Here is a 21,561-nt window from a genome sequence, read left to right on the forward strand (position 1 = left end):
TTTGGGGGTTATAGCCATTGGCTAAGAAAGTGTTGAGGATGTGGCTTAGTTCAGTAGTTGTGGCTTTGTCATCTGAGCAGATTAATTTTGCCCTGTTATATAGTGTTTTTATAACCCCATATTGTTGTGGGGGGGGAGGATTGCTGGTGAATGTCTCTGCCACTATGGGTGGGTTTTCTGTAAACAGAGAAAACCAAAGATCCATCAAGCTGGCAAGTGATTAAAGTGTCTAGGAAGGGGAGGGTGTTGTTTTCCTCTTTTTCTAAGGTGAATTGGACTCTGGGGTGTTGGTTGTTTAAGTGTGTTAGGAAGGAGTGGAGTGTGTCTGAGCCATGTGGCCAAATAGTGAACACATCATCTACGTAACGAAGCCAAATAGTGGGTTTTTGTAGGGCGGAGTTTAAGGCTTTCTCTTCAAAGGTCTCCATAAAGAAATTGGCCAGTGGTGGGGAAAGTGGTGAACCCATTGATGTCCCCTCTATCTGTTTGTAGAATTTTCCTTGCCAAATGAAATAGCCTGAGTTTATTGTGAACTGAAATAGGGCTGAGATATCGAGAGGAAACTTGGCTTGGATGAGCTCTAGGGTTTGACTTCTTTTGACTCCTCCCTATTCACTAATGACATTAGTGAATAGGGAGGAGAAGTCAAAACTACCAAAGACCAACCACTTCCCTTAGACCTACTTGGTGTATACCAGGTCCCTTGCAGCTGCAAATTGTCGTACTTTGGCCAAACAGGCAGGACAGCAAATATCAGGATTTCAGAACACAAAGACTGACTACATCTGGTTTCACCAGTACAGCAGCTCTGGGCTGGCAGACCATGCCTTAGATACCCACCATAGAATTTGTTGGAAGAAAACTAAAATAATACACTGCAGCAAGTTTAAGTACGAAAGATTATTCAAGGAATCATCAGCAGCTCTAAAAACCGTTCCAAACCTCAACAAATTTGAGTGCATGAAACTACCCCAAATTTGGGAGACTTACATTATGAGAACTTCAGCCCAATGGCCAAAAAACCAAATTAGCTCACCAGAGGGCACCATTAGGACTTTAGGAACAATATTAGTTTTTTGCTTTCTTCCTCATTTGCTTTTGTTAGTGCCTGCGTGCACATACCATATCTTTATGTTCCTGAAGATGGCAACGTGACGTTACCGAAATATAGAAGTTATTCATTAAAGTTGCCTTTAATTAATATACTTTATATGGGTTGTTAATTCCGTAAACTAATTACGATCATCCACGGAGATTCCATCGCATGAAAGGCCCGTCAATACGGCAAAATGAGGTTGAAGATATCGAGACAACTAAATCGTCTGACGTTCCTAAAACGCTGCCGGGATAACAAGGTAATCCCTAATTGTGTTAAATTGAAGCACCGTTTTACTTCACAGAAAGCTCTGCATATTTATAATCACGCTAGCTTCGCCCTATTAAGAGAACAATTTTTCGCGACGCGTGTTCTCCTTACCGATGAAAACAAAACCTTATGGGTGCTAGAGGAAGAGTTTTCAAATACGCTCAGCCATGATCTTTGGACAATTCTTTATGACGTCTCATAAACCTCGGCAAGAAAAGAATTCGGAAAAAATACGAAGTCGGTACTGATAAAGAATTCTACTTCCTTACCACAGCCACCACTCAAGACTGTGGTCAACCTCTCGTCGGTAGTTTTAAAGCCTGAAGCACTCACCGCACTTGCATGTGGCCACAATTTTGCCCTAGCTCCTAAAAGAATACCTGCCGAGGAAATCATGATCAAAATAGAACGTGGGTTTCGCAACCTTCCTAACCATATCGCCAACAACGTCAGACTGGATGTAGCTGGTGTTCTCTCTAAAGTCAAACCTCCAAAAACGAACTTATCCAAAGACGAATATGCAGCCCTACTAGAAATGAAGAAAAACAAAAAAAATAGTAATCACCAAAGCGGATAAGGGAAACGCAACTGTGGTGCTCAATCAAAAGGACTACAAAGGTAAGCTTAATGCTTTAGTACTAGACCGTACTACTTACCTCCCTATTGAATATAATTCTACCAGCTCTCAGATTAGAAATCTCCACAGACTCATTAAGAAAGTCACTTCTTGGCCTGTGGAAGTCACTAACAAACTAAAACGTTATAACTCTAGATTCCCCCAATTATAAGGACTCCCAAAAATACATAAACAAAATGTGCCGTTACGTCCCATAGTGGGTGGCATTGATTCCCCCACATATAAATTAGCCAAACATTTAGCCAAAACGCTCCCACACTATACTGGCAACACACCATCATGCATAAAAAAACTCAGCCCACTTTAAAGCCAGTATAGAAAACCTCTCACTCCAACACACTGACATAATGGTCAGTTTTAACGTCTCCTCCCTATTCACTAATGTCCCACTCAAAGAAAATCCTAGAGCTCATCCAAGCCAAGTTTCCTCTCGATATCTCAGCCCTATTTCAGTTCACAATAAACTCAGGCTATTTCGATTGGCAAGGAAAATTCTACAAACAGGTAGAGGGGACATCCATGGGTTCACCACTTTCCCCACCATTGGCCAATTTCTTTATGGAGACCTTTGAAGAGAAAGCCTTAAACTTCGCCCCACAAAAACCCACTATTTGGCTTCGTTACGTGGATGATGTGTTCACTGTTTGGCAACATGGCTCAGACACACACACTCCACTCCTTCCTAACACACTTATTAAACAACCAACACCTCAGAGTCCAGTTCACCTTAGAAAAAGAAGAAAACAACACCCTCCCCTTCCTAGACACTTTAATCACTCGCCAGCTTGATGGATCTTTGGTTTTCTCTGTTTACAGAAAACCCACCCATACTGGCAGAGACATTCACCAGCAATCCCTCCCCCTTCCCCCTCACAACAATATGGGGTTATAAAAACACTATATAACAGGGCAAAATTAATCTGCTCAGACGACAAGGCCCTAACTACTGAACTAAGCCACATCCTCAACACTTTCTTAGCCAATGGCTATAACCCCCCAAAACTCCAAAAAATACTAAAACCAGTAAACCACAACCCCCCCCCCCCTCAACAATAAAGATTACACCAAATCTATCACCATCCCCTACATCCAGGGGAACCTCTGAGAAAATAACCAAATATCCTCAAAATATATGACCTTACTTCTTGTTACAGACCATATAAAAAGTTGGCATCCCTTATCCACTCCACCAAAGACCAACCACTTCCCCTAGACCTACCTGGTGTATACCAGGTCCCTTGCAGCTGCAAATTGTCCTACTTTGGCCAAACAGGCAGGACAGCAAATATCAGGATTTCAGAACACAAAGACTACATCCGGTTTCACCAGTACAGCAGCTCTGGGCTGGCAGACCATGCCTTAGATACCCACCATAGAATTCGTTGGAAGAAAACTAAAATAATACACTGCAGCAAGTTTAAGTATGAAAGATTATTCAAGGAATCATCAGCAGCTCTAAAAACCATTCCAAACCTCAACAAATTTGGGTGCATGAAACTACCCCAAATTTGGGAGATTTACATTATGAGAACTTCAGCCCAATGGCCAAGACAACCAGATTAGCCTGCCAGAGGGCACCATTAGGACTTTAGGAACAATATTAGTTGCTTGCTTTCTTCCTCATTTGCTTTTGTTAATGCCTGCGTGCACATACCTCATCTTTATTTTCCTGAAGATGGCAACATGACGTTACCGAAATATAGAAGTTATTCATTAAAGTTGCCTTTAATTAATATACTTTATATGCATTGTTAATTCCGTAAACTAATTGCCAGTTATGTATGACCAACGTATAAGCCTTGTTACTGGACTTGGGCTGCACAAGGATGTGTGGAAGTTCTAACAGTATTTTAACTTTAATGTATAGTACATTTATTTGAATATACACAAATGTAATTCATACGTGTGTGTGTGTATACTATATACACTGCTTGGAAAGAAGTCAGAGGATGCCATAGTGTGAGGAACAAACAGTGATGGATGCACAATCCTACAGGCATTCTTTCCACAAGCGTATAATAGCGATCAGTGGAAATTTTGGACCATTCTTCATGTCTCATTACATGCCTCATTATGCATGTAATGAGGTTCTGGACTCTTCTGGGACAGACACCCCTTCACCTCATTCGATGCTCCAATTCATCTCACAGATGTTCAGTAGGGTTGAAATCAGAGCTCTGTAAAGGCTAGTTAAGTGTGATGACGTCATGACCACAAACTGTAATATGCAGTTACAGCAGCAGCAGCCTTAAGACATAGTGTATTGTCTTGCTGAAAGAGACAATAGTCAGTGCTTCGGAAATGCCACATGGTAGGATGATGATAATGATTTATAGTTTTAAAGGGACAAGGACAGCAAAGGTCATACTGCGCCATATCAAAGATTATAGCTGCACACAAGGTAAGACAATTACAAACATCCATGCCTGCAGTTTATTCAAATCTACAACCAGTTGTGGCCCACAACATGGAAACCCATGTTTGTTGTGGGCCTTAGTTCTGAATTTTTTTTGTGTACATTCGTGTTCCAGTCAATGCTTGGAACTCTATGCTCAATGCGTTCACTGGCGAATGGTAGTTTTATCCCTTATTAGCACCCTATAGTCACATTCAGTGAGTGTGGTGGATCTTCCTCTGCAGGTAGCTCTTGCAGTTGACTTCCTGTCCTTCCAACTCAGTATAGTATCACTGATTATTGACCTGGGATGTCCAATTTGTCATCCTATCGCAACACCTCTTTCAAACTGTCAGTTCCTTCTCACAGCCATTTTGCCCAGACACAGTTTGCACTGACTTCGTAGCATCCTATTCCTCCAATATATATTGACTGCAATCATGTGACTTGTTACAGCACAATGCACTTTGACCATGGCAGTGTCTGTTGACTTCTTTCCAAGCAGTGTTATTTATTGTTTTATATAATTTGGAAATATAAGTATATCAACTGCATAAAAATTCCTTCCTTTGTGCATGCAAAGAGTTTGGTTTTGTGTTAAACCAATAACAAAGACCAACTGGCATTTCACACTAGATTCACCTCTGTGTGATGAGATCATTTCACATAATTGCTTGCTTGTATGTGTTATCTTTATTCAGAAATTAAATCAATTGCTAATTGTCATTTTCATGCATGAACATTCTAGGTGGAAAAAAATTGTGCAATACGTAGTCTTTCTTATCAAAAGAAAACTGTGTTATATTTAAAACACTAAAACTTTCTAGAATCCCTTGCCTCATTTATGATACTGCTATTTTTTTAAATTAATGTATGTTTTTTGGTATGATCCCATAGACATTTAAATGAAAGAAAATTAGATCCTGAGTGTATATAAGTTAGCCATTCTTATATTAAACCGCAGCATTATTTGAAACTACAGTTTTTTCATTTTGAATATATAGTGAAGCATGTTGTTTCTGATATAAGACAAACCACTTTTTCACTTATAGTGGACAGCTGATGATTCCATCCCATATATCAGTTCTTCACGTGGAGCAAGAAGTAGTTGGAGATGACACCACAGCACTTGAAAGTGTGCTCCAGTGCGACATTGTCAGACAGTCTCTCTTAGAAGAAGAAAAACAATTGAATGCTGCTATCAGTGCAGGGTGAGTATGTTTATTAGGTACTAAACTTATTCCACTCTAGTGAGACTAAATTTACATTTATCTATCTACTAGCAATCAAAAATTCAAAATTTACTAAACTTTAAATTTTTGATTGCTAGTAGAGGCATTTGCATTTTTGTTACCATTTAAAAATATTCCTTCAATCTTCTGATTTGTGAAGTTGTAGAGAGGAAAAAACAAACCAATAGCAGAAACAGTATTTTAATTATTTAGTTTGCTGATAATAATCACAGGTTAAGATTATCTGAAGCAGTAATAATAATAATTAACAAATATTTTAGGAATTACCTGTGATCTGTAATAGCACTTCCAATAGAAAGAGCTATTACTAATGTATGAAATATTATTAATCATAAATGGAACAGAATATCAAAATGAGAGCTAAGAAAGAAAAAGAAAGTATCGTTTACATATGTCTCTTAACTTCTGCATTACTTCCAGTATTAAAGCTATTATGCTAATGTTGAAAAAAAAAAAAATTTATAGTTCAAATAACTGCAATAGATTTTTTTCTCTCATTGGTAATGCTATCCAACATAACTGATTAAAATATAGTTTGTGAAAAATTAAATTAGTAAATTGTCTGGCTTTTCAGAAATTTCTTAAAGAAGAATCTTTAAGAAACTAGAAATATTTTTTAACATTTTGTAAACATGTGTAGTAACGTGATACTTTTTTTTTTTTTTTTTTTTATCCCAAAGCTCTGATGATGGTCATTTGGGAACACGTCTTTCAGAAATATATGCTGAACTTCAACAGATTGAGGCAGACAAAGCACCAGCAAGAGCATCAGTTATATTGGCAGGTTTGGGATTTACTCCATTTATGCAGCAAAGAGCCACAAGGTAGGAAGAATACTAAGATTTTATATTATTTCTAAAATTTCAGAAAAATAAAGTTTTAAAGAAAGGATTTAACTTTTATCCAATTCCTGATATATCCTCAATGAGTTTACAGGATACTGTGATAGTACTCCAGAAAAGATTACTTATTGCTAACTTCCCACTGACAATTTTCCTCCAGATTAGTCTGTTATTAACTGCATCAATCAACACTTAGCTCATGGTCTATCTCTTTGGTACTTTTTTCCCTGTCATCCTGACATCAAATACCTATTTTGCTAACCTATTCTGCCAAATTTTTATAAACATTCTTTTCATATAACTTTTAATCTTCTTTTCATCAGTTCTTTTTATAGTAATGGTGTCTGTTTTCATTTCTGTCTAGTGTGTGTGTGAAGGGGTAGGGTGGAGTTGCCGACTTTTTTTGCTATTCTTCTTGTTCCCTAATGAAAAGAATAGCCTTATTTAACTGTTGGTGCCCTAACTAGCATGATATTTGATTGTGTGATATTTGTCTTGTTAATCTAATGCAGAATTCATAATCAGTTCCCATCTCAGCTATCTCATTGTCATCCATTTAGTTTACCCATCCAAGTACTGAATAGCAAGGCATCATGAGAAAATGAGGATTAGACATTGGGTCATAAGTTTAGTCTCCACATTTCATATAAGCCATGTAGAGTTCTTCCAACTATGAGAAAAGTACATTATTTATCTGATATTTTCCTGTTTTTGCTGAAAAAAGTGATTTCCTGATAGGAGAAAACCATCATCTGAGTATGAGACTTATTTTCTGTTGAAAAGCCCTACTGAAGGTTCTTGTAGTACTACATAGGTTTCAAATCCAAGTTTCTTAACCGAAGAAAACTGTTGAATTTTCCTCACATCTGCATTAGAGGTATGCACTGTGGACCACATATCAGTGAAATGCATGTTTGCCGGCTGATTTATTTGTTTCAAGCATGGGAAAGAACCCTAATTTCTAAAAAGGAATGAAATGGGGATAATTTTTCTATTGTTTTAGAAACGGCATTTATATATATTTTTTTTAAATAAAATGTCATGGCCACAGTTTCTTACAGAACAAGCTTTTCTGGATGATCTGCAAAATCCTCAGTTTTCCACAACTAGCAAATACAAAAGTAACACTTGGAAGAGTTCCCACTATCCATTCTAGCACACACCAAGTTTTAAGTTTTACATTACTTGAAAGGAAAAACATGAAATATGGCTACTTTCAGAACATAGAAAATAGTGTTATTATTATTATTGTTAGTAGTAGTAATGTTTTACTAAAAGTGGGATAAAGGAACTCTTCATGTATATATCGATTTATCTCAATATGTATACCACAACTTGAGAAGATATCGATATATCTTCTCAAGTTGTGACTTTTTCCCTATGACCTTTGTTTAGTTTTATGCATTAGCTTTCCTAATATTTTTCTCTGCATTTGATTTCTTCTTTTTCTTCACATTTTGCCATTTGTCTCTGATCTAATCTAAGGTTTGGCTCTTGTTTTCATACTCTTTCACTTCTTTCTTCAGTAATACTTATTTCAGTCCAAACTTACTTATGAAAGCTGCTTTGGTAGATTATTATATATTTAATTTGAATATTAGTAAAATATATATATATATATATATATATATATATAAGTTTCAAAAGCATTTTTCTTTGATTCTTGACCTTTTCTAAATGCAGGGAATTTTCAGGAGGATGGCGAATGAGGATAGCACTTGCCAGAGCTCTGTTTTCTAAGTAAGTCTTGCATAAAATTCTTAATGCATTTCTGAGTTGAATTTATCATATCAAAAATTACATTTTCAGTTATATATTTTTATTTTTATAGGCCAGACCTTTTGCTTCTTGATGGTAAGTGAATCTTAAAAAGTAATTTCTCCATTATTTTCTGAACTATACTACTTACAAAGTCATGAGCATGCTATTTAATACACATGATATATTTCAGATCTGCTGCCATGTGTTATGTTTATAATATTATTTATTTATTTATTTAGTTTGTTTTAAATAAGTTTATTTAGTGGGGCAGTAGCAGAAGCTCCATGAATTGTCCAGATAACTAATTTATACTTTTCTTTGAATGTATCACATTTGATAGTAATATGTAGTATTATTTGTAAGCAAAGGTTTCTGTGGGTAAGCAGTTCTGGAGATAGTTTTTGGTATTGAGGCCACATGTTTATTAAACATTAAAAAACCTAACAAGTTTCGTTCATCGTAAGACTTACATCATCAGGGGTAATGGTTTATAAAAGTTTAATGCAACAACCAAGATTAATTGATAATTAATAGTCCATTAGATGTTTTTTTGACTTCACAACTGACTTGATAATGAAAAAAGTGTCGTTTTTTTTTATTATTTTTATTTTTTTTTATGAAGGAAAGGTTTTCTTGAAAACCATTTTCCACCGGACATTGTAGAACTATACAAACACTGCATGGAAAACCTTTTTTTTTTTTCATTTATGAGGACAAATATTATCATCATCAAATTCCTGCCATGTATCCTCAAGGGATGTACAGGATATGATAGTACTACATGAAAAATTTGCATCATTACTAACTTCCTATCTACAATTTTATTCCAAATCAGTCTGTTACTTGTCAAAACTCTAACATTATCAGATCTTATATTTCTATCGTCTAAGGCACTTTGTACTGTATCAATCCACCTATATCTTGGTCTTCCTCTGGGTTGTTTTCCTGCTAACCTGGCAGAGAACACTTCTTTCGCTAATCTTTCCTCGTCCATTCTGTTTAAGTGACCATACCACCTGAGGTTAGTTAGCTCTGCTAACACATTCCTGGATGCTGACAATGTCAAGTTCTTTCCTAATATCCTCATTATTAATATGATATTGCCATTGATGCCATCTGTTCACGCCTCTGATCTTTCTCAGGACTCTCATATATGCGGTCTCTAGTCTTTGGTCAAGTGTTTTACTTCTGACCCAGCTCTCGGATTCATAAGTTAAAACTGGTTTGAACACAGTCTTGTATACAGCTAATTTAGTGTTCTGACTAATTTCTCTCTTATTCCATATGAATTTATTCAATTCACTTCTTAACATACCAGCTTTGTTGATTCTGTTGTCTATTTCCCTATTTAATTTACCATCTTCACTAAAAATCGTGCCTATGTAGCTGAAATGTTTTACTTGTTCCACAGGTTCTCCATTGAACAGTTGACATTTTCAACAATTCTGCCTATTTTCATTGTCTTTGTCTTTTTATTGCTGACCTTCATACCATATCTATTACAGCAGTTATTCAATTTAGTCAGGGAATCTTGCGTACTTGTAGTGGGTTTATTTAGAAGTATAACATCATCCGCATGAGGCAAAGAGCAGACATTAACATCTCCAATTTTGATATCATGTTTAATACCACTTTATTTCATAATATGATCCGTATAGATAATGAATAACAGAGGGGATAATGTACATCCTTGTCTCACACCAGATTTAACATTAAACCATCTTCCAGTACTTCAATTCTGACTGTTGACTTACAACTCAAATAAAGACTAAGTATTGCTTGATATAATGCCCCATTGACACCATATAACTGTAGCGTATTGAATAGCTTCTCTCTTGGCACCTTGTCATATGCCTTTTCCAAATCGACAAAACTTAAACACACATCTTTGTTATATTCCCATGGTTTCTCCACTATTTGTCTTAAAGTGAAGATCTGATTGTGATAGCCTCTATTTGGCCTGAATCCAGCTTGTTCTTCATCAAGCTTTTCTTCCACAATTCTTCTTAACCTTTTCTCAAGTATATTTGCATAGATCTTGCCAGGAACACTCAGTAAGGAAATACCTCTGTAATTCTCACATTCAGTTATATTTCCCTTTTTACATATGGGTACTATGAGAGCTCTATTCCAATCTTCGGGAATTCATCCCTCTGTCCAGGACTTCTGAACTATCCAGTGCAGCCACTGTAAGACTTTTATATCACCATACTTCAGCATTTCTGGTCGAATATGATCTACTCCTGCTGCCTTTCCACATTTCAAGCCTTTGATATCTTTTTCTACTTCAAGTATGGATATGTATTCCTGATTGTATGCCTGGTCAGTGTTTTTTACCACTGTGCTATCACTGCTTGTTTCATTTAGTAATTTTTCGAAATAATTACTCCATACTTCAAGGATTGTTATTAATAATTAGAGATTTTTATTTAAAGGATATTATCATAATATTAATCCTAATGGCTGCACCATTATTTAAATATAGGATTTTTATTAATTTAATCCTGTATATAGAAATGATCTCTGTTCAACAATTATTTTTAATTTATTTCTGAGTGTACCTATATATGCACAAGGGTTCACTCCGATTGGTGCAATGACTTCTTTACTTTTTCTTTCAGAATCCAAAAATCACTGACTCAAGACCAAAATACTAAATAAACACATTTAATATAACAAAAACAATATATATATATATATATATATATACACACTTAAAACAAATATTACATAACTAATTACAAATTTAATTGGATCCAAGACCTTTTAAAAATAAACTTACACTTAAACACTAAACTAAACACTTTGTTTTCACAGTGACAAAATGTTCATAGCCAGTTTCTTTCTCTGTCAAGGCCCTTTTCTGAAGATATATGACTTTATTCTTCATTTTCACAGGATCCTTTCTCATCACTTATGTAGCACACATTAATTCTTCCTAATTTAATTCTATCTTCTTTTTAATAGAAATAACAGTTAAATTCGGCATCCTTAATACAGTTGAAACTTCCTAATCAGATTTTTTCAAACATTCCTTTAGAACATAAATAGCAATTTCTTCTTTTATTCACTAATGCTTATCGACAGTCTTAACTCTTCCACTTTAAACAAATTCACAGTTCTACTATTCCCTTTTCGGAATCTACTTCTAATCTTCCAGTTAGCGTTTCCTCGAATATTACCTTTAAAACATCTATAGCAATATTTTTTTTAATCAATACTCATTCCACTTTGAAACTTCATAATATACTATTAATTTTCCTCCGACTGTCACATAAAAAAAAAAGCTCAATTTCCTTCGAATCTAAATGTCTGCCGGCTTGTATTCTAATTTTCTTCTGAACGCTCTACTTGTTTACTCTCCCATTGCTTCAATACCGAACTCGTCAGCTGTCAATCACACATCAAACTTCTAGGCGAGCATGCGCACTCCATAAAACTGGTAAGCAAGAAGTTAGATATAACGGCTGGCACATTGTCTCCGTTAGCAACAAGAGAATGTCTTCATAAAACACAAAACTTTATATTTTTAAATTACAATAAATTTCTTTAAAGTTACACAACTATTCAAATCTGGTAAGTTCATGAATTTTTAACTGCTTTGCATATCATTTTTGACAAAACAATTTCAATAACAGGCACAATTCAAGTGCTGACAATGCGTGTTTTGAAACTAAAACTAATAAACATTCTAACATAAACAATATGTAAAAATATTCAGAATTTTAAATTATAATTATTTTTACACCACCATGCTTCAGGGCTTCTGGTCGAATATCATCTACTTCTGCTGCCTTTCCACATTTCAAGCCTTTGATAGCTTTTTTCTACTTCAAGTATGGATATGTATTCCTGACTGTATGCCTGTTGAGTGTTTTTTTACCACTGTGCTATCACAGCTTGTTTCATTTAGCAATTTTTTGAAGTAATTACTCCATACTTTAAGAATATCTTTTTCTCCTGTTTTCATGTCACCTTTATCATCTCTAAGTCCTTTTCCAGCACTCTTTCCTCCATTTCTAAGCTGCTTCAACAACCTCCAGAATATTTTGCCACCTTGATATTTATTTTCTATGTTCTTGCCAAATTCCTCCCATGACTTTTGTTTAGCCAGTTTTACACAGTGTTTAGCTTTCTTACATTTGTCTCTGTATTCTCTAAGAGCACCAGCTGACTTATTTGCCAGGAACTTTTGATATGCTTTCTTCTTTTCCTTCACTGCCTCTTTGACTTCCTGTGTCCACCATGGAGTTCTGATTTTCTATCCTTGCAGACAACCTCACCACATGCCTCTCTGGCTGAATCATTCAGTGTTTTCTTCAGGGCTTGCCACTGAATCTCCAAGGTTTGGTTTCTGCTCTCAACTCTTTCATTTTTTCTTGAATAATATTTGTGTGTTTTGGTCTACAGTTCACATCTGAGAGCTGCTCAACTTTTATTCTCTCTAAAACTTTCTTACATGTTCTTCTTTTCAATATGAAATTTAATTTTATCCTGCACAAGACTAAACAGTGATCACTTCCAATTGCAAATCCTCTGTACACTTTGGTGCCCTGCACCAGGGAGAAAACATCACTATCAAGAATAACATAGTGAATGAGACTTTTTCTTATACCTTGCCTCTTCTCTCCATTTGAATTTGTGCACATTTCTATGTTGGAACATGGTGTTAGTAATAACCAGTCCATGTCCTGAGCAGACATCCAACAGATATTTGCCATTATTATTAGCTTTGCTCTTTTCTCCAAATTTTCCCAAAATATTTTTGTATGTCTTGCAATCATTTCCTACTCTGCTATTTAGATCCCCAACAAGGACCAACTTTTCCTTTTTCATTGTGTCAGTTGCTTTTTCTAGAGCATCAAAAAATTCCTCCACTTCTACCTTAGTAGAACCTTCTTTTGGATCATAGGCACAAATAAGTCTCATTGTCCAGTTCCTCATTCTGATATTTGCCCACATCATTCTACTTGAGACTGCCTGCCATTCAAGAAGATTAGCCTCGTATTTAGTATTGAATACTATGGCTACTCCTTCTTTTCCTTGATTGTCATTGCCTGAATATAACATTTTGTATTTATTGCTCAGAAAAATCTCGCCAGTTTTCGTCTTTTTTGTTTCAGTCACCCCTATTATGTCGATCTGATACTTATCTAATTCTTCAGCTAGCTCCATTTCTTTGCCATTGAGGCTTCTTATGTTGATAGTACCTAATCTTTAACTCTGTTTATGTTAAGTTGGGGTTTGTTTTCAGATTTGTTCCAGTAGCTGACTTTTCGCTGTTTGCCCTGATTCGCTTGGCAAAAACAACGGGGGAGGCCTTGTTTAACCGGCTGACGCCCCAGCCGGCATGAAATTTTGTCATGTTGTACATCATTTTGTATATTGGTTTAACCAATAAGAATACAATTTGGTCGGCTAAATCCCATATTGCCAGCCCATCCTCGTTCGTTCAGTATCCAGATAGATACCCAACAGGGTGCACCACGAGAAGGTGAGGATTGGACATTAGGTCAGAAGCCCTGGTCGGTTCTCCGCATTTCTTTAAAGGCTATGTGGAGGTCTCCTCTCAGTTATATAGCTTTGATCCTTAAGCACCCCTGAAGACAAATAACAGATATTGGGAATTAAAAAATACTTTCCATGCCCCCCCCCTTCCAGCTTTAGCCAACTTTTTTTATGGAAAATTTTGAAATAAATGCTTTAAATGATTATCAAAGGGGTGCTTAAGGGTCAAAGCTGTATAACTGAGAGGAGACCTCCACATAGCCTTTAAAGGAATGCGGAGAACCGACCAGGGCTTCTGACCTAATGTCCAATCCTCACCTTCTCGTGGTGCACCCTGTTGGGTATCTACTTTGATACTGAACGAACGAGGATGGGCTGGCAATTTGGGATTTAGCCGACCAAATTGTATTCTTATTGGTTAAACCAAAATAAAAAATGATGGTGGTACAACATGACAAAATTTCATGCCGGCTGGGGCGTCGCCCGGTTAAACAAGGCCCCCGTTGTTTTCTCCAGGGAACCAGGGCGAGCAGCGAAAAGTCAGCTACTGGAACAAATCTGAAAACAAACCCCAACTCAACATCACCAGAGTTAAAGATCGGTACTATCAACGTAAGAAGCCTGAATGGCAAAGAAATGGAGCTAGCTGAGGAATTAGATAAGTACCAGATCGACATAATAGGGGTGACTGAAACAAAAAAGACCAAAACTGGTGAGATCTTTCTGAGCAATAAATACAAAATGTTATATTCAGGCAATGACAATCAAGGAAAAGAAGGAGTAGCCATAGTATTCAACACAAAATACGAGGCTAATCTTCTTGAATGGCAGTCAGTCTCAAGTAGAGTAATGTGGGCAAATATGAGAATGGTGAACTGGACAATGAGACTTATTTGTGCCTATGGTCCCACAGAAGGTTCTACTAAGGTAGAAGTGGAGGAATTTTTTGACGCTTTAGAAAAAGCAACTGACACAATGAAAAAGGAAAAGTTGGTCCTTGTTGGGGATCTAAATAGCAGAGTAGGAAATGATTGTGAGACATACAAAAATATTTTGGGAAAATTTGGTGAAAAGAGCAAAGCTAATAATAATGGCAAATATCTGTTGGATTTCTGCTCAGGACATGGACTGGTTATTACTAACACCATGTTCCAACATAAAAATGTGCACAAATTCACATGGAGAGAAGAGGCTAGGAATAAGAAAAGTCTCATTGACTATGTTATTGTTGTTAGTGAAGTTTTCTCCCTGGTGCAGGACACCAGAGTGTACAGAGGATTTGAAATTGGAAGTGATCACTATTTAGTCTTGAGCAGGATAAAATTGAATTTCATATTGAAAAGAATAACATGTAAGAAAGTTTTAAAGCGAATAAAAGTTGAACAGCTCTCAGATGTGAACTGTAGACTAAAATACAGAAATATTATTGAAAAGAAAATGAAAGAGTTTGAGAACAGGTATCAAACCTTGGAGATTCAGTGGCAAACTCTGAAGAAAACATTGATTGATTCTGCCAGAGAGGCATGTGGCGAGGTTGTGTGCAAGGATAAAAAAAAATCAGAACTCGCTGGTGGACACAGGAAGTTAAAGAGGCAGTGAAGGAAAAGAAGAAAGCATATCAAAAGTTCCTGGCAAATAAGTCAGCTTTTACTCTTACAGAATACAGAGACAAATGTAAGAAAGCTAAACAGCGTGTAAAACTAGCTAAACAAAAGTCATGGGAGGACTTTGGTAAGAATATAGGAAATAAATATCAAGAAGGTGGCAAAATATTCTGGAGGTTTTTGAAGATAATAACTAATATTTAAGGAAATTGACAGCGTATACTGGAAATATAGATTAAATAAACTTTAATATACACTTTCCGATATTTCGGCGAACGTTACGTTGCCATCTTCTTGGGAACTTACTAAAAGGACACGTGCACACAAGTACTAATACAACAAATGAGACTGAGGCTAGGACGCTAGCGTTTTCCTAAAGTCCTGATGGTGCCCCCTGGCAGGCTATATTGGTAGTTCTTGGCCTTTGGGCTGAAGTTCTTTTGATAAAAGCTTCCCAAATTTGGGGCAGTTTCATGCATCCAAATTTGTTGAGGTTTGGCATGTTCCTAAGGGCCGAGGCTGATTCCGTGAATAGTCTTTCATACTTGAACTTGCTGCGGTGTATTACTGTGGCTTTCTTCCATCTTATTCTGTGGCGAGTGTCCAGAGCGTGGTCTGCAAGCCCAGAGTGGCTGTACTGGTGAAATCGGATGTAATCCTTGTGTTCTGAGATTCTGATATTTGCTGTCCTGCCTGTTTGGCCAAAGTAGGACAGTTTACAGCTGCAAGGGACCTGGCATACACCAGGTAGGTCTAGGGGAAGTGGTTGATCTTTGGTGGAGCGGATAAGGGATGCCAGTTTTCTATGTGGTCTGTAACAAGTGGTCAAGGCATGTTTTTTTAAGATTTTATTGATTTTTTCTGAGGTGCCTCTGATGTAGGGAATAGTGATGGATTTAGAGTAATCTTTTTTGTGAAGGGGGGGGTTGTGGATAACTGGGTTAAGTATTTTTTGGATTTTTTGGAGGGGGTAGCCGTTGGCTGAGAAAGTGTCACGGATGTGATTTAGTTCTGTGGTTAGGGCTTGATCATTAGAACAGATTATTTTTGTCCTGTTGAATGTTTTAATAACTCCATATTGTTGTGAGGGGGGGGGGGGGGGATTGTTGGTGAATGTATCTGCCTGTATGGGTGGGTTTTCTATAAACTGAGAAAACCAAGGTTCCATCAGGTTGGCGGGTGACTAGTGTGTCTAGGAAGGGGAGGTTATTGTTTTCCTCTTTTTCCAGGGTGAATTTGATTCTAGGGTGTTGGTTGTTCAAGTGTGTTAGGAAGGAGAGGAGTGAATCCGGGCCATGTGGCCAGATAGCGAAAACATCATCAACATAGCGAAGCCATATGGTAGGTTTTTGTGGGGCTGAGTTTAAGGCTTTCTCTTCAAACATCTCCATGAAAAAGTTTGCCAAGGGTGGGGAAAGTGGTGAACCCATGGCTGTCCCCTCTATCTGTTTGTAGAATTTTTCCTGCCAAACGAAATAGCCTGAGTTCATTGTAAACTGGAATAGGGCTGAGACATCGGGAGGAAATTTAGCTTGGATTAGCTCTAAGGTTTCTTTGAGAGGAACATTCGTGAATAGGGAGGAGACATCAAAACTGACCATTATGTCATTGTGTTGGAGTGTAAGGTTTTCTATACTGGCTTTGAAGTGGGCTGAGTTTTTTATGTGTGATGGTGTATTGCCAGTATAGTGTGAGAGCGCTTTGGCTAAATGCTTGGCTAGTTTGTAAGTGGGGGAATCAATGCCATCCACTATGGGACGTAATGGCACATTTTCTTTGTGTATTTTTGGGAGCCCATATATGCGTGGGGGTCTAGAGTTTTAGTCTGTTGGTAATCTCCACAGGCCAAGAAGTGACCTTCTTAAGGAGCCTATGGAGTTTTCTAATTTGTGAGCTAGTGGGATTGTAATCAATGGGGAGGTAAGTGGAGCGATCTAATAATAAAGCCTTGAGCTTACCTGTGTAGTCTTTAAGATTGAGTACCACAGTGGCGTTCCCCTTATCCGCTTTGGTGATCACTATTTTTTTGTTTCTCTTCAATTCTTGTAGTGCCTTGAATTCACTAATAGATATGTTGGATTTTGGAGGTTTTGCTTTATTGAGAACACAGTGTATATTAAAGTTTATTTAATCTATATTTCCAGTATACGCTGTCAATTTCCTTAAATATTAGTTATTATGTCTAACCAGCATATAAGCCTCTCAACAAAGTTGTTGAAGAAGCTTAGGAATGGAGGAAAGAGTGCTGTAAAAGGAATTAGAGATGATAAAGGTGAAATGAAAACAGGAGAAAACGATATCCTTGAAGTATGGAGTAATTACTTTGAAAAACTGCTAAATGAAACAAGCAGTGATGACAGCACAGTGATAAAAAAACACTGACCAGGCATGCAGTCAGGAATACATATCCATACTTGAAGTAGAAAAAGCCATCAAAGGCTTGAAATGTGGAAAAGCAGCAGGAGTAGATGATATTCAACCAGAAATGCTGAAGTATGGTGGTATAAGAGTCTTACAGTGGCTGCACTGCATAGTTCAGAAAGCCTGGACAGAGGGACGAATTCCCGATGATTGGAGTAGAGCTCTCATAGTACCCATATATAAAAAGGGAAATAAAACTGAATGTGAGAATTACAGAGGTATTTCCCTACTGAGTGTTCCTGGCAAGATCTATGCAAGTATACTTGAGAAACGGTTGAGAAGAATTGTGGAAGAAAAGCTTGGTGAAGAACAAGCTGGATTCAGGCCAAATAGAGGCTGTCAGGATCAGATCTTCACTTTACGACAAATAGTCGAGAAAGCATGGGAATATAACAAAGATCTGTATTTAAGTTTTGTCGATTTGGAAAAGGCATATGACAAGGTGCCAAGAGAGAAGCTATTCAATACGCTGCAGTTATATGGTGTCAATGGGGCATTATATCAAGCAATACTTAGTCTTTATTTGAGTTGTGAGTCAGCAGTTAGAATTGAAGGAAGTACAGGAAGATGGTTTAATGTTAAATCTGGTGTGAGACAAGGATGTACATTATCCCCTCTGTTATTCATTATCTATATGGATCACATTATGAAGGAATGTGGTATTAAACCTGATATCAAAATTGGAGATGTTAATGTCAGCTCTTTGCTTTATGCGGATGATGTTATACTTCTAAATAAATCCGCTACAAGTCTGCAAGATTCTCTGACTAAATTGAATAGCTGTTGTAATAGATATGGTATGAAGGTCAGCAATAAAAAGACAAAGACAATGAAAATAGGCAGAATCATTGAAAATGTCAACTGTGTTGTGAATGGAGAACCTGTGGAACAAGTAAAACATTTCAGCTACTTAGGCATGATTTTTACTGAAGATGGTAAACTAAATATAGAAATAGACAACAGAATCAGCAAAGCTGGTATGGTGGGAAGTCAATTGAATAAATTCATATGGAATAAGAAAGAAATTAGTCGCAACACTAAATTAGCTGTATACAAGACAGTGTTCAAACCAGTTTTAACTTATGGATCTGAGAGCTGGGTCAGAAGTAAAACACTTGACCAAAGACTAGAGACCGCAGATATGAGAGTCCTGAGAAAGATTAGAGGCATGAACAGAAGGCATCAATGGCAATATCATATTAAAAATGAAGATATTAGGAAAGAACTTGACATTGTCAGCATCCAGGAATGCGTTAGCAGAGCTAATCTCAGATGGTATGGTCACTTAAATAGAATGGGAGAGGAAAGATTAGCAAAACAAGTGTTCTCTGCCAGGTTGGCAGGAAAACGACCCAGAGGAAGACCAAGATATAGGTGGATTGATACGGTACAAAGTGCCTTAGACGATAGAAATATAAGATCTGATAATGTTGGAGTCTTGACAAGTAACAGACTGATTTGGAGAAAAAATGTAGATAGGAAGTTAGTAATGATGTAATTTTTTCATGTTGTACTCTCATATCCTGTACACCCCTTGAGGGTACACGACAGGAATTTGATGATGATGAAGATGAAGATTATCAAAAAAACCAAATGATTGGCTATGTTATGTAGATAATATTTTCGTCATTTGGCCAGGAAAGGTAGTTGAATTGATTGCTTTTAAAGAGTATCTTAACAATTTGCATCCAAATATAAAATTCACTATAGAACTAGAAGAACATAAAAAAAATTACCTTTCGCTGATAACTTTATTGAAGTAAACGAAGAGGAAAAAAGATTATTTTTTTCTGTATGCAGAAAACAGACTACAACAGGAACATTTCTTAATGCTGCCTCATACCACCATCCATTGCAAAAAATAGTCATAAGTAAAACCTTGAGAGACAAAGCATATAATATATCTAGCACACAGATGAAGGGAAATAACTAATTACGCTACCTGACACAGAACCTCACACTTAATGGTTTTGAACTCAAGACCATCAAAAAATTCCTTAACACAGCTTCTGCAACTCCCTTATCAAAACAAGATTTCAAGAACGCAATCACGCTGCCATACATAAAGAATGTCACAGACAAATTGGCTACATTGCTCTGCAAGTACAACATAAAAGTGGCTTTTCTTCCTTTACAAAAAATATCAAGATTCCTACATTCACTAAAACCTCCGCATCATCCCATGAAAACATCAGGCATCTATCAGATTCACTCTTCTTGTAGCATCTGTTACGTAGGCCAGATGGGAAGGTCAGGAGAAATCTGCATGGCTCAACATATGTCTGTTGCCAGAGTACACAAGTACTCTTGCAACAGACAAACATGTCATATGTTGATAAGAACTGTTTCACAAGAAAATTTAAAGAAGCTGCAAAAATGCTTAGAATCCCTACACAGTGCAATAAAATTCAAGGCTTGATTTTACATCAAGTGTGGTCTGCCTTCATCAAAAGTTTAATTGCCTCGGACGTAACACATGTGAGCCACGGAAAGTGGCAACAACTAGCATTGTTCCAACAAGCATACAGTAATGAATGTATCGTTTTGTGTTTGGGTTCTCAGTTAATGAACAGTTTTGAAGTAAAAAAAAAAAAAAAAAATCTAATGGACTATTAATTATCAATTAATCTTTGTTTGACATTGTTGGCATCCAGGAATGCATTAGCAGAGCTAATCTCAGGTGGTATGGTCACTTAAACAGAATGGGCGAGGAAAGATTAGCCAAACAAGTGTTCTCTTCCAGGTTGGCAGGAAAACAACCCAGAGGAAGACCAAGATATAGGTGGATTGATATGGTACATTGTGCCTTAGACGATAGAAATATAAGATCTGATAATGATAATATTGGAGTCTTAACAAGTAATAGACTGATTTGGAGGAAAATTGTAGATAGGAAGTTAGTAATGATGTAAATTTATCATGTAGTACTATCATATCCTGTACACCCCTTGAGGGTGCATGTCAGGAATTTGATGATGATGATAATCTTTGGTTGTTGTGTTAAACTTTTATACAAAATTACCCCTGATGATGTAAGTCTTATCGACGAATAAAACTTGTCGGGTTTTTTATTCTTTTATTTTTTATTATTTAATAAAAAATGTGGTCTCAGTGTAATATTATTATCAAATGTGTTAGTTTTGTTCAGGATAAACCAAAGTACTCAGAGGAAAATCAACTTCGTATATTACATCTTTCTTTGATCTCAATAAATTATCATCATCGATTTCCTGATATGTACTCTCAAGTATACTCAAACTAATATGACAGTACCATATGATTAAGTTTACATTATTATTAATCTCCTATCGACAGTTTTTCTCCAAATAGTCAATTGCTTTTCAGCACCCTAATATTGTTGACTAAATAAACACAAGTAAAACCTCAGTAGCAGGTTTTTTAATATATTGATATTTCAACCTAAGTGTCTTAGGACATCGTCAGTACAGTTGAGAACAATACTAGGAATAACATACAGATAGGATGCATGAATACAATGGAATCCAAATGTGTGCAGCAGCGCTTTCTAGCATAAAAAAAAATAAATAAATAAATGCGCAGTTAGCCTAGTGGCTATGCGCTTCGAAACCATGTGCCTGGGGAAGGAGTGTCCTAGGTTCGATTCCCGTCGATGACGTGAGGAGCTTAAGGATCTTCCTCAGCCCTAGCCAAGTTAGCCAGTCTTGGGTGTGGACAGCAGGGTTTTTTCCCCAGTTTATTCTGGGGTTTTTCATCCCGCAAAGCAGGCAAACTGGCCTTGAGAACTCAACACTA

General features: G+C 36.7%; 1 protein-coding gene across 3 annotated transcripts in view; it reads left to right on the forward strand.

Moving 5' to 3' along the window:
• The window catches only part of LOC150107754 (ATP-binding cassette sub-family F member 3), a 346,459-nt gene that overhangs the window by 197,112 nt on the left and 127,786 nt on the right, over positions 1-21,561 (forward strand). For all 3 annotated transcript variants that reach the window (XM_090391512.1, XM_090391514.1, XM_090391513.1), the window contains 4 exons: positions 5,451-5,609; positions 6,332-6,475; positions 8,177-8,233; positions 8,325-8,347. In XM_090391512.1, the coding sequence (XP_090247638.1) occupies positions 5,451-5,609; positions 6,332-6,475; positions 8,177-8,233; positions 8,325-8,347 (383 nt within the window). The remainder of the gene's footprint in view (positions 1-5,450; positions 5,610-6,331; positions 6,476-8,176; positions 8,234-8,324; positions 8,348-21,561) is intronic.

Source organism: Typopeltis vanoorti, chromosome 4, assembly GCF_054136105.1.
Source record: "Typopeltis vanoorti isolate ZY-2024b chromosome 4, IOZ_Tvanoo_1.0, whole genome shotgun sequence".
NCBI classification, from domain to species: Eukaryota; Metazoa; Arthropoda; class Arachnida; order Uropygi; family Thelyphonidae; genus Typopeltis; species Typopeltis vanoorti.